The sequence below is a fragment of the Oncorhynchus mykiss genome, chromosome 14, assembly GCF_013265735.2.
Source record: "Oncorhynchus mykiss isolate Arlee chromosome 14, USDA_OmykA_1.1, whole genome shotgun sequence".
Lineage (NCBI taxonomy): Eukaryota > Metazoa > Chordata > Actinopteri > Salmoniformes > Salmonidae > Oncorhynchus > Oncorhynchus mykiss.
In genome coordinates this window covers 32,344,429-32,358,435 of record NC_048578.1, presented here as the reverse complement: position 1 = coordinate 32,358,435, position 14,007 = coordinate 32,344,429, and the positions used below count along the sequence as shown (strand labels likewise).

Below are 14,007 nucleotides of genomic sequence, written 5' to 3'. Positions count from 1 at the left end.
CTAACTCACGCCCTGACCATACTAAATAAAGACAAAACAAAGGAAATAAAGGTCAGAACGTGACAGTGATACATATCCCATTTGATTCACATGCAGTTCATTTAAATATTAAAGCCCATGTTGACGAAACTTGTTAGAGCACCTTGAACATAAATGGATCTCCTAGGCTTTGATACATTCAGGACTTAAAATAAGACACAGTGAGGCACCTGAGAGAAATAGAACCATTAAACATCATTGCACAGTAATCTTTGGCTCATAAAAACCTGATATCAGAGAGAGTTTTGATCATTGAGGCCATACAAATGTAATTAAATGTTTACCGACTGTCCCTCAAAAACAAAATAGAAATCTGTCAAATTAAAAGTTTTCCTGTTGACTTTTTAAACATTGAATAAAATGTGCACGGCCTGACTAATAAAGTGGTGCCCAACTGCAGCTGCTGGACCATCCTTGAGACCATGCTGCATTCCTGAACAGAACAGCTCCATAAGATATCAGCAGTCATCACCAAGGATACCATTTCAATAGTCAAACGTGGTCTCCTCTCCTGCTCTCCTGCTCTTCTCTCCTTTGCTCCTTTGATCTTGACTTAACTGCTCATAATTTCTAGCGGATGTGCGCAATATGGTGCATGCCTACCAGGTGACCACCCACCACTCAGGTTTCACACCAGGCAGATAAAGGATAAGAGAGAGAGAGAGAGAGAGAGAGAGAGAGAAACAGAGAGACAGAGAGGGAAAGAGAGAGAGAGACAGACAGACAGACAGACAGACAGACAGACAGACAGACAGACAGACAGACAGACAGACAGAGAAAGAGTGAGACAGAGAGAGAGATATAAAGAGAGAGAGAGAGAGAGAGAGAGAGACAGGAAGCGAAAGAGAGAGGAAGCAAAAGAGAGAGGAAGCAAAAGAGAGAGAAAGACAAAGAGAGAGAGAGAGACAGAGAGAAAGAGAGAGAGAGAGAAAGAGAGAGAGAGAGACAGGAAGCGAAAGAGAGGAAGCGAAAGAGAGAGGAAGCAAAAGAGAGAGAAAGACAAAGAGAGAGAGACAGAGAGAGAGAGAGACGAGAAAGTTTGAGAAGTTCTTCCTGGGTGCTTCCCAAATTGCACTGCAAAGGGAATAGGGTGCAATTTGTGACGCAGACCTTGTCTGGAATGGAGCAATGAGGTGTTGTGTTTCAGTGTGCGGAGCGTTGGTCGTAGATGGCTGTTGTGATTCCCCAGCTGATACAGCTCCTGAGGATAACCAGGGAACCTCCACGGTACAGCAGGGGGACGCTCCTCTTCAGCTGACCTTCCCACAGTGCCTTCCAGCTCCCCCTCACCCCCGCTGCCTCACCCACCACCCCAGCCTGCATGTTGACCACCAGCACAGACAGAGGATACAGGGGCAGGTTGATCGCCATGGAGCTGATTATCATTCCTGACAGGAAGGATGAGGCCATAGGAGGAAGCCCCTTCTCCCTCAGAGCAGCACTGACAGGGTCCTTCAGACCGAAGTAGATGCAGCTTCCCAGGGTGTTACGGGCCAGTATGGGGATGAAAGCTCTGTAGTACCCCGACCCCAGCCTCTCTGCCCCCAGCCGGGCCAACACACTCCTCAGGGTGGGCAGGCTGCGGTCGTTGCCCCCGTTCTGCAACACATTCTGCGCACGCTCAAATGGCGTGAACACCAAGGCCTCCACGATGCCTGTGCCGAGCCCGGCCACAGCTGGTAACGCGGGGAGAGGGATGACACCGCAGGGGTTGGTGATGGAGGAGAGACAGTGGAGGAAAGTGTCATGTATCCCGAAAAGTAGTGTCCCATTCAGGGTTTTCATCAGTAGAGGGGGCACCACCCCCCTGTAGAGCTTCAGGAAACCCTCCTTCCTGAGTTGGCCTATCGCCTGGCTGACTACGGTGCTGTGAAGCTGCTGGCGGAACACGATCTTGTAGATGGGGAAGGTGGTGAGAGTGGACACCAGGCTGGAAGTCCCACCATGCAGGAAGCTGGGGAGCCAAACCATAGTGTTCTTCCTGAGGACTTCATGGTTATGTCCAGGACCCTGCCCCATCACTGAGAGAACAAGATGCACCATATTGAAGACAGGGTGGATACAGACAGACAGATGCAGACTAGAACAATACAATCATACAAATACAGCCTATAATAATACTCCATTTAATCTATGAATAACAAACACATTAATAACACTGCAATAATCAAACATCTCTTTAGAATAATAGCTTGTGGAAAAAAACAACTGTCCATCATCCAAAATGTATCAACTACCTTTAAACTTGCTCATCAGCTATATGTACTAATGAATCACTTCTACGATAAAATTACACATAAGAATAAATGTATTGAGCAACAGTTTCAAGACGTTTTAGCCTACTTACCAGAACACCTAAAACGACTGTTTAGCCCACAGATGATTGTCTATATTTAGCCTAGTCGGAATCAATCAATCTGCAGATTGCAAATCCATCGAAAGCATTTACAAAAAATGCAGTTTTAAGACCGCGCAAGCGAAATGAAACCAACACATTTAGACAAAAAAATAAACAAATCGTATTTCCCTTAACGACCTCGCTTCTTTTAAAATGTCAGGCAAAATGACTAAGGCCAAAATAACGATTTGGAAAATATAAACAAAATAAATGTGCGTTGTATCGGGTTAAAAATAATGAATTACAACACTGTCAATCTTGTCATTGCGGGGTTGAGGATCCCGCCCCTCCTAAAATTACCATTGGATGGATTTCTACGGCTGGTCTCCGTCGATTGGACAGCATTACTTATCAATTAATGTCGTGCAGGGAGCGTTTGTCACAGAAGACAGGGTTGTAGGCGGATCGCTTAAATAGGTATACGGGCAAGGTGAGGCGATGTACTTTAAAAATGTGGCAATATTTCGACAATAAAGTGGCAATATTTCGAGAATATACTCGAAATGTAATTTTAAGAATCAAGTCAAAATGTTGCGAATAAAGTCGCAGTTGTAGTTCAAAATTAAAGTAGGGGGTTTGGTCTCCCTGGCTCCCTGTTGCTGTGGGCGCCACTGTTGAAATGCCTGCAGTTTTAGAATTTACTTTAGTAATAAGGAAATCCTTTCTCTTTTAGCTCATAATAACCAAATTAGAACATAATAACACAATTTAAACATAATATCCAAGTAGGCCTATTGTGATCTGGAAGAGGTTGTGCCACTGATTCTTTTCAGGAGGAAACCACCTATTGCATCCAAGTTGCCGGTGTGGTTAAATACACAATAGATCATCAGTTCCTCATCCACTCCCTTTCTGTAAGGCTATTGGCTCTATACGAATGGTAACTGCTCTATCAAACTGAAACATGGCACCTCACCTAGATTTGAGTCAAAGAGAGGAATTAGACAAGGTTATCATATCTCACTGTATCTATATTTATTAATCCCAACTTCTTACAAATTCTTTAAATAATAGTCCCGTACGAGGTATTTCCATAGCTGGTAAATAAATTATTATAAGCCAGCTGACTGACGATACTACACTTTTTCTGAAAGATGCTAGTCAGATTCCCATATCGATCAATGTGATACAATCCTTTTCCAATGCGTCTGGTCTATATCTTAACATTAATAAATGTGAACTCATAGCTGTCAAAGATTGTGTGACACCTTCATATTATGGTATTCCAGTAAAAGAGGAACTTACATATTTAGGCATAACCATTACTAAGGATCAGAAGTCTAGAGGCTTACTACATTTTAACCCTCTTATTAAAAAACCCCAGAAGACTAAATCAATGGCTACAGAGGGACTTATCTTTAAAAGGTAGAGTCCTAATAACCAAGGCTGAAGGTATCTCTAGACTAACACATGGCACTCTATCTTTACATCTTAACAGTAAAATAAGCAACGAGACAGACCAGATGCTTTTCAACTTTCTGTGGTGAAACCGTACCCATTACATTAGGAAAACTGTTGTAATGAACACTTATGAAAATGGTGGGCTGAATTTTATGGACTTTACTACCTTAAATAATACTTTTAAGATCAATTGTATAAAAAAAATCCTAAGAAGACCCACTTCTATGTGGAATTTTATTCCTCATCATGTCTTCTCTACTTTTGGTGACCTTATTTTCATGTTGGTTTGCAATTATAATATAGACAAAGTTCCAGTGAAACTCTCTGCTTTTCATCAGCAGGTTCTTGTCATGGTCCTTAATTTATAAGCATAATTTTTCTCAACACAGATATTATATATGGAATAATCGGGACATATTGTATAAAAAAAAAGGTATTTGTTTTTAGAATATTGGTTCCGAAATGGCGCCGGAGCATTAGGCCGACGTTTTACATGCCCCGAACCGATTGTGTTTTTTGTTTGTTTATCTACGTTGTTTGTAACTTTTTTTTTTTTACTCATTTTGTACTTAATGTTGCCGCTACCGTCTCTTATGGCCGAAAATAACTTCAAGACATCAGGACTGCGATTACTCACAACGGACTAGCAGAATCCTTCTTCTTCTTTCACGACTCTGACGAGCCCGAGGAGGAGGAGGATATACGGCTCCCTTGGGAACAGGCCGGAGCCCAGTGATCTGCGTGAAGAGGAGGCGGAGAAAGAGAGGCGGGAGAGCGGGCTGCCTGGTGAGAAGTCGAAGGCGATTGAATAAACCCTCATTTCCCTCAATTCTGCTAGCAAATGTACATATGTACATGTACATACTACCTCATCTAACCGGTGCCCCCACACATTGACTCTGTACCGGCACCCCCCTGTATATATTGTTATATTTTTTACTGCTGCTCTTTAATTACTTGTTACATTTTATCTCTTATTCTTATCCGTATTTTTTTAAACTGCACTGTTGTTTAGGGGCTCATAAGTAAGCATTTCACCTGTTGTATTAGGCGCATGTGACTAATATAATTTGATTTGAAATAATATCCTATTGATGAGCCAACTTGTAAATGCAGAGGGTCTTTTACTGAATTATAAGGAATTCTTATCACTTTACAAGATCCCTGTAACACCTAAAGATGTTGCAATTGTGTTAGATGTCATTCCCTCAGGTGTTGCTTTATTATTCAGGAACGTGTCAAGACCCTCCGAACATACCTACGATTAACCCTGTTGACTCATCACTAGGAAAGATCTGTTTCTCTTCTGGTCCATTCAACAACAATAGATCTATACAAGCCTTGTTTCAACAGGATGTTGTATCTAAACCTTATGTCATGCCTTTTGGAATGGATTTATTGATAATATCTGTTGGAAAAAAGTTTGGATGTTGCCACACACATACCTACTTGTTAACAGTGTCCCCCCCCCCCCCCCCTCCTTGTTTGAGGAGAGTGCACAGTTATGAACTTGAAAATGTATTAATTAACCAATTAGGCACATTTGGGCAGTCTTGATACAACATTCTGAACAGAAATGCAATGGTTCGTTGAATCAGTCTAAAACTTTGCACAAACACTGCTGCCATCCAGTGGCCAAAATCTAAATTGTGCCTAGATTCCTAGATTCCTAGTCATTGGCACTTCAAAGATGATTGGAAGAAGAAAAAAAAACACACGTTTCTTTGTTTGTATCTTTTACCAGATCTAATGTGTTATATTCTCCTACATTCATTTCACATTTCCACAAAGTTTAAAGTGTTTCATTTCAAATGGTATCAAGAGCATGCATATCCTTTCTTCAGGTCCTGAGCTACAGGCAGTTAGATTTGGGTATGTCATTTTAGGCAAAAATTGAAAAAAAGATCCTTATTAAGGAAGTTTCTTATAAAATTATTCAGAAATATTATCCTGCCAACCACTATATGAAGAAGTAAAAAAACAAAAACAACATACATACATCAAATCCAATCAAATTGTATTTGTCACATACACATGGTTAGCAGATGTTAATGTGAGTGTAGCGAAATGCTTGTGCTTCTAGTTCCGACAAAGCAGGAATAACCAACGAGTAATCTAACCTAACAATTTCACAACAGCTACCTTATACACACAAGTGTAAAGGGATGAAGAATATGTACATAAAGATATATGAATGAGTGATGGTACAGAACGGCATAGGCAAAATGTAGTAGATGGTATCGAGTACAGTATATACATATGAGATGAGTAATGTAGGGTATGTAAACATTATATTAAGTGTCATTGTTTAAAGTGACTAGTGATACATTTTTTTACATGTATGGCAGCAGCCCCTCAATGTTAGTGATGGCTGTTTAACAGTCTGATTGCCTTGAGATAGAAGCTGTTTTTCAGTCTCTCGGTCCCTGCTTTGATGCACCTGTACTGACCTCGCCTTCTGGATGATAGTGGGGTGAACAGGCAGTGGCTCGGGTGGTTGTTGTCCTTGATGATCTTTATGGCCTTCCTGTGACATCGGGTGGTGTAAGTGTCCTAGAGGGCAGGTAGTTAGCCCCGGGTGATGCGTTGTGCATACCTCACTACTAGAGGTCGACCGATTATGATTTTTCAACACCGATACCGATTAATGGAGGACCAAAAAAGCTGATACCGATTAATTGGCCGATTTTTAAAAATGTATTTGTAATAATGACAATTACAACAATACTGAATGAACACTTATTTTAACTTAATATAATACATCAATAAAATCAATTTAGCCTCAAGTAAATAATGAAACATGTTCAATTTGGTTTAAATAATGCAAAAACAAAGTGTTGGAGAAGAAAGTAAAAGTGCAATATGTGCTATGTAAGAAAGCTAACGTTTGAGTTCCTTTGCTCAGAACATGAGAACATATGAAAGCTGGTGGTTCCTTTTAACATGAGTCTTCAATATTCCCAGGTAAGAAGTTTTAGGTTGAGGTTATTATAGGAATTATTGGACTATTTCCCTCTATACCATTTGTATTTCATTAACCTTTGACTATTGGATGTTCTTATAGGCACTTTAGTATTGCCAGTATAAAAGTAACAGTATAGCTTCCGTCCCTCTCCTCGCTCCTCCCTGGACATTGAGTGTGAGGTTATTTTCCTGACACCACACTCCGAGGGCCCTCACCTCCTCCCTGTAGGCCGTCTCGTTGTTGTTGGTAATCAAGCCTACCACTGTAGTGTCGTCTGCAAACTTGATGATTGAGTTGGAGGCGTGCATGGCCACGCAGTCGTGGGTGAACAGGGAGTACAGGAGAGGGCTCAGAACGCACCCTTTTGGGGCCCCAAAAGGATCAGCGGGGTGGGGATGTTGTTACCTACCCTCACCACCTGGGGGCGGCCCGTCAGGAAGTCCAGTACCCAGTTGCACAGCGCGGGGTCGAGACCCAGGGTCTCGAGCTTAATGACGTGTTTGAAGGGTACTATGGTGTTAAATGCTGAGCTGTAGTCGATGAACAGCATTCTTACATAGGTATTCCTCTTGTCCAGATGGGTTAGGGCAGTGTGCAGTGTGGTTGCGATTGCGTCGTCTGTGGACCTATTGGGGCGGTAAGCAAATTGGAGTGGGTCTAGGGTGTCAGGTAGGTTGGAGATGATATGGTCCTTGACTAGTCTCCTAAAGCACTTCATGATCATGGAAGTGAGTGCTACGGGGCGGTAGTCATTTAGCTCAGTTACCTTAGCTTTCTTGGGAACAGGAACAATGGTGGCCCTCTTGAAGCATGTGGGAACAGCAGACTGGGATAAGGATTGATTGAATATGTCAGTAAACACACCAGCCAGCTGGTCTGCGCATGCTCTGAGGACGCGGTAGGAGATGCCGTCTGGGCCTGCAGCCTTGCGAGGGTTAACACGTTTAAATGTTTTACTCACGTCGTCTGCAGTGAAGGAGAGTCCACAGGTTTTGGTAGCGGGCCGTGTCAGTGGCACTGTATTGTCCTCAAAGTGAGCAAAGAAGTTATTTAGTCTGTCTGGGAGCAAGACATCCTGGTCCGCGACGGGGCTGGTTTTCTTTTTGTAATCTGTGATTGACCGTTGACCCTGCCACATACCTCTTGTGTCTGAGCTGTTGAATTGCGACTCTACTTTGTCTCTATACTGACACTTAGCTTCTTTGATTGCCTTGCGGAGGGAAGAGCTACACTGTTTGTATTCGGTCATGTTTCCGTTCACCTTGCCCTGGTTAAAAGCAGTGCTTCGCGCTTTCAGTTTCACGCGAATGCTGTCATAGATATACGGTTTCTGGTTGGGGAATGTTTTAATAGTTGCTGTGGGCACGACATCGCCAATGCACTTGCTAATGAACTCGCTCACCAAATCAGCGTATTCGTCAATGTTGTTGTTTGACGCAATGCGGAACATATCCCAATCCACGTGATTGAAGCAATCTTGAAGCGTGGAATCAGATTGGTTGAACAGACCTGAGAGCGGGAGCTTCCTGTTTTAGTCTCGGTCTATAGGCAGGGAGCAACAAAATGGAGTCGTGGTCAGCTTTTCCGAAAGGAGGGCGGGGAGGGCCTTATATGCGTTGCGGAAGTTAGAATAACAATGATCCAGGGTTTTACCAGCCCTGGTAGCACAATCAATATGCTGATGCAAATTGTACCTTTTGTAATGACCACTGACAAAGTGTTGCATCTTTTTTGGCATTGTACTCATGTCTGTGGCAAGACATCAGTAGATTATAATTTAACACATTTATGAAGTTCTTTACTTTTGATAGAAATAATTTTAAACCATTTTCACCATTATTCTTTTGGCCAATGGTCATATTCACAAAACACCACATTTTATTAACTTGCAAAAAGAAATTGAACTAAACTCAGCAAAAAAAGAAACGTCCTCTCACTGTCAACTGTGTTTATTTTCAGCAAACTTAACATGTGTAAACATTTGAATGAACATAAGATGCAACAACAGACACAAACTGAACAAGTTCCACAGACACATGACTAACAGAAATGGAATAATATGTTCCTGAACAAAGGGGGGATTCAAATTCAAAAGTATCAGTCAGTATCTGGTGTGGCCACCAGCTGCATTAAGTACTGCAGTGCATCTCCTCCTCATGGACTGCACCAGATTTGCCAGTTATTGCTGTGAGATGTTTCCCCACTCTTCCACCAAGGCACCTGCAAGTTCCTGGACATTTCTGGGGGGAATGGCCCTAGCCCTCACCCTCCGCTCCAACAGGTCCCAAATGTGCTCAATGGGATTGAGATCTGGGCTCGTCGCTGGCCATGGCAGAACACTGACATTCCTGTCTTGCAGGAAATCACACACAGAACGAGCAGTATGGCTGGTGGCATTGTCATGCTGGAGGGTCATGCCAGGATGAGCCTGCAGGAAGGGTACCACATGAGGGAGGAGGATGTCTTCTCTGTAAAGCACAGTGTTGAGATTGCCTGCAAAAACAACAAGCTCAGCCCGATGATGCTGTGACACACCACCCCAGACCATGATGGACCCTCCACCTCTAAATCGATCCCGCTCCAGAGTACAGGCCTCTGTGTAACGCTCATTCCTTTGACAATAAACGCAAATCTGACCATCACCCCTGGTGAGACAAAACCGCGACTCCTCAGTGAAGAGCACTTTTTGCCAGTCCTGTTTGGCCCAGCGACGGTGGGTTTGTGCCCATAGGCGACGTTGTTGCCGGTGATGTCTGCCTTACAACAGGCCTACAAGCCCTCAGTCCACCCTCTCTCAGCCTATTGCTGACAGTCTGAGCACTGATGGAGGGATTGTGCGTTCCTGGTGTAACTCAGGCAGTTGTTGTTGCCATCCTGTACCTGTCCCGCAGGTGTGATGTTCGGATGTACTGATCCTGTGCAGGTGTTGTTACACGTGGTCTGCCACTGCGAGGATGATCAGCTGTCCGTCCTGTCTCCCTGTAGCGCTGTCTTATTAGTCTCACAGTACGGACATTGCAATTTATTGCCCTGGCCACATCTGCAGTCCTCATGCCTCCTTGCAGCATGCCTAATGCACATTCACGCAGATTAGCAGGGACCCTGGGCATCTTTCTTTGGTGTTTTTCAGTCAGTAGAAAAACCTCTTTAGTGTCCTAAGTTTTCATAACTGTGACCTTAATTGCCTACCGTCTGTAAGCTGTTAGTGTCTTAATGACCGTTCCACAGGTGCATGTTCATTAATTCATTGTTTATGGTTCATTGTACAAGCATGGGAAACAGTGTTTAAACCCTTTACAATGAAGATCTGTGAAGTTATTTGGATTTTTACAAATTATATTTGAAAGACAGGTTCCTGAAAAAGGGAAGTTTCTTTTTTCTGAGTTTATATTTGAAGACAATTAAATACTCTGCCAACAAAAAAGCTGTTAGAATTATAAATGTGTGTATGTCACTTAAGGTCCCTGTGTAATGTGATATTGTACTCCCTAGTACAAATGTACTTTGTATATTCTTTACTTGTGTTTCCCCCATGTACTTGTTGTATTGTTTTGTTGTTAATTAAAAAGAAAGTAAATAATCAAAACAATTAAAACAATAAAGAAAAGAATATCTATATATTTTAATAAATGCATAGGTAGAGACAGGTGGGTTGTGTGTGTATGCAGGTGGTTGTGTGTGGGGAGAAGGGTTGGGGGTCTAATACACTCGTTCAAACAGGCGTCACACACACACCGTACCCCCAAAGCAATACCATTCTAACAGCCATGGTGCGTTGTCAGACTGCGATGAGACATGGAGTTGCGCGCAGACACCCTTCAAATTCGTAACAATGTTATCTTTAATCCCCTGCATATGCCAACACAGAGCAATAGTGTATTTTAGAGAGTAACAGCTAGGCCAGCAGCCTATATGTCAGAACGAAAGGTTAACTTACAGATTTGTGCGTAATGGTATGGTGTTTTATGTACGCTACACTTCCAATGAAGTAGCTTCATAGGCCTATGCTTATTATCTTGTGAATGTAGGTCACGGATTGCGTGGAGAAGGATTGTGTGTCGTGGTGCTCAAGGGCCGCCCAAACCCCATGTCAATGATCTTGCCACGGAGCGGTGGGGCAGGGGTCTCCATAGTATATAGAACATAGACATGGGACATAGCCCCCGGTCTCCAGGGTCCCAATATAATTATTTATATTATATTATTATATTATTTATAGTGTGCGCACGTAGTCTACTAGCCTATAGTCAGGATAGTAGACATAGGGGGGAATACTACTGTTATAGTAAATGTCGTGTCTTTACTATCATTAACTGAAGACTGATAGTTTATCAAATATTCTTTGTAATTAGTTACGGGATTAGACTGATTAATCATGTAACTGTAATTACTAGGAAATCGGGGCACCAAGGAAAAATATTCAGATTACAAAGTTAACATTTCCTAAAATAACGTTTCAGATATTTTATCTGATCAATTAGTCTTTGAATGAATGAATTATTTACTTTACCTCATTAAAGGCTGTCCCAGGAGGCCTGACCCTAACTGGGCTCAGGGGTGGTCCTCTGATTTATTCCAAACGTCGTAAATTGTTGGTTATCTGCACGAACCCAGTCTTCACTATGAGCCATCCATACATCAATTGTCTTACATCATTTATTTATTACTCACTAAGTAATTCACAGAAATGCATAAACAAACAAACAGTAAATATGGTTACAAGAAATGATAGGAGAATGTGCCCTAGTGGGCTAAACCGGCATGGTGGCTTGTTAGACAAAGGGGGAAGTGGGGGTCAACTAAGAAGTCACTACTGAGTGATAATTATAACAATTGAAATGCTAATCCTTTACACATGAATGCTCACTCATTCGGGAACAATTGCAATCAATATATATATTTACGCTCAGTGTGTCGTCTTGATCGCTGGTGAAAATTTGTCTCTCTCTCGGTTGTGGTTAGAAGGGATTGTTCAGAGTGACATTCATTATAGAATGGCTGTTTCGGCGGTTGTCGTTATCCGCGTTCAATGATACCGAATTCCTTGCTGCAGACTAGTAATTCATATCAAAGACTTGTTCTTATTCTGTTGGTATCGATAGTCTAAGAGTTTATCCACGTGGTATGGTTAAAAGATTCAGCAATGGTCTACAACCTTTGTCTCCTCCTCTAATGTACAAAAACATGGTCTGCAACCTTTAGCCATCTCGTAATTGAAGTAAACACGGTCTGCTGATCGAAAACCCGAGTGGGGGTTTTATTTGGAAGGGCCGAAGAGTGCTGTCCCAGGAGGCCTGACCCTAACTGGGCTCAGGGGCGGTCCAGGATGTCTGACCCTAACTGGGCTCAGGGGCGGTCCTCTGATTTAGTTCAAATCAAAAGGGAATTGTATTTTTCTTCATTAAACAGTGCATAATCACATGACACAATTACACAAACAGTATCATACTCACTCATTCATCTTATACAACAATTAGATGTAAATCTCATATCTGAGGCTATTATATAAACAGTATCATACTCACTCATTCATCTTATACAACAATTAGATGTAAACCTCATATCTGAGGCTATTATATAAACAGCGTTATGGTAATGTGGCCACACGTCTCCCATGAGCTTCCCCAAGATGTGACAAACGGACCAGTTCGTAGCTGGATTCTTCACCGATCTTTTATACTTTCTCCGGAACATGAAATTTGTTCATTCCTCAAGTTCTGTGAGGTGAAAGGAATTCCTTTGTTCTCCATGAAAATCTACTCTCTCTATACTGTGTGTCCATGAGGAGATTCTCGGGAATTTACGACGTCTCTCTGACCACAGCAACCTAGTTGAAGGACGAAAGGGGGAGGCAGGGAGAGGGGGATGGGCTTGCTATACCCAAAGAGGCCAACGTCATGAAATAAAGTTCCATGGATAAGGTCGTTAATAGTTAACATTATGCACAGATTTTTTTGCAAGGTGTTTGGCTAGGCTACGCAGAATGTTGAAGCGAATTTGGAGGGCAGACTGACAGCGACTCAAATCCAGTTCTCTTCAAATTCAGTGACAATTTGGGAGTCAGGTAGACATGCACTTAACCAAATCCCCTATGTTAATCTAGAAATATCTGAGACCTTACTCATAAAATTAAATTGAGTTGATTCTCTAAATATTGGCACTTTAAAAAGTTACATTATGCAACAAATTGTAAGTCCCACCACCAGTCGTTGTTTATCTCTCTCTTCACCTAATATTCTTCTGCAATTAAAAAGCCTGCTGGATCTATACCAGCAATGAGCTGTGGTTAGTATGAGACCACACACACAACCAGTGTGTCCAGTACTGATAACTTCTCATTATGAATGAGTTCATACGTTCAAATTTGATGAAACACTATGCAACTGTAGCCTGTATGTACAGTTGAAGTGGGAAGTTCACATACACTTAGGTTGGAGTCATTAAAACTCGTTTTTTCAACCACTCCTCAAATTTCTTGTTAACAAATGATAGTTGTGGCAAGTCGGCTAGCACATCTACTTTGTGCATGACACAAGTCATTTTTCCAACAATTGTTTACAGACAGATTAGTTCACTTATAATTCACGGTATCACACTTCAAGTGGGTCAGAAGTTTACATACACTAAGTTGACTGTGCCCTTAAACACCTTGGAAAAATTTTTAAAAAATGATGTCACGGCTTTAGAAGCTTCTGATAGGGTAATTGACATAATTTGAGTCAATTGGACTTGGACCTGTGGATGTATTTCAAGGCCAACCTTCAAACTCAGTGCCTCTTTCCTTGACATCATGGGAAAATCAAAAGAAATCAGCCAAGACCTCAGAAAAAAAATTGTAGACCCCCACAAGTCTGGTTCATCCTTGGGAGCAATTTCCAGATGCCTGAAGGTAACCACGTTAATGTGTACAAACAATAGTACGCAAGTATAAACACTATGGGCCTGACTTCCAACTTAAACTGCAGTAATTGGAATGCTACCAGCAGCAGACCCTTGATATGGGGATAGCCTAATAAACAAACCTGAATCCAGGCTCCATTCGTTTTCACCATCTCTTTAATAAGATCACATTCAGCCATCAAATATTTGGTGCAGTGATTCACCTTACGCTAAAGTCACACACAATCAGAATATAAGCACGTACAGTTGAAAGTCAGTTTACATAAACAAAGTTTAAATGTATTTGGCTAAGTTGTATCACAAT

The 14,007-nt window shown here is 42.0% G+C and overlaps 1 protein-coding gene across 2 annotated transcripts; it reads right to left on the bottom strand.

Annotated features, from left to right (window-relative positions):
* Positions 1–951: 951 nt before the first annotated feature.
* LOC110489145 (solute carrier family 25 member 53) lies at positions 952–4,746 on the bottom strand. Of its 2 annotated transcripts, none has more exons than XM_021561744.2 (2): positions 4,476–4,746; positions 952–2,060 (listed from the first exon to the last, which is right to left on the bottom strand). In XM_021561744.2, exons 1-2 carry the CDS (start codon positions 4,699–4,701, stop codon positions 1,183–1,185), a joined length of 1,104 nt encoding a protein of 367 aa, XP_021417419.2. In that variant the 5' UTR covers positions 4,702–4,746; the 3' UTR covers positions 952–1,182. The 2 variants fall into 2 exon arrangements, with proteins under 2 accessions (XP_021417419.2, XP_021417421.1); XM_021561746.2 differs by lacking the exon at positions 4,476–4,746 and adding an exon at positions 2,387–3,477.
* Positions 4,747–14,007: the final 9,261 nt, after the last annotated feature.

Excerpts from the sequence above, each read along its gene's own strand:
- LOC110489145 (XM_021561744.2), bottom strand. The coding sequence starts at position 4,701 with ATGTACATGTACATATGTACATTTGCTAGCAGAATTGAGGGAAATGAG. Across the intron at positions 2,061-4,475 it reads AAGGATTCTGCTAGTCCGTT|TGATGGGGCAGGGTCCTGGA; the intron begins GTGAGTAATCGC and ends TTGTTCTCTCAG.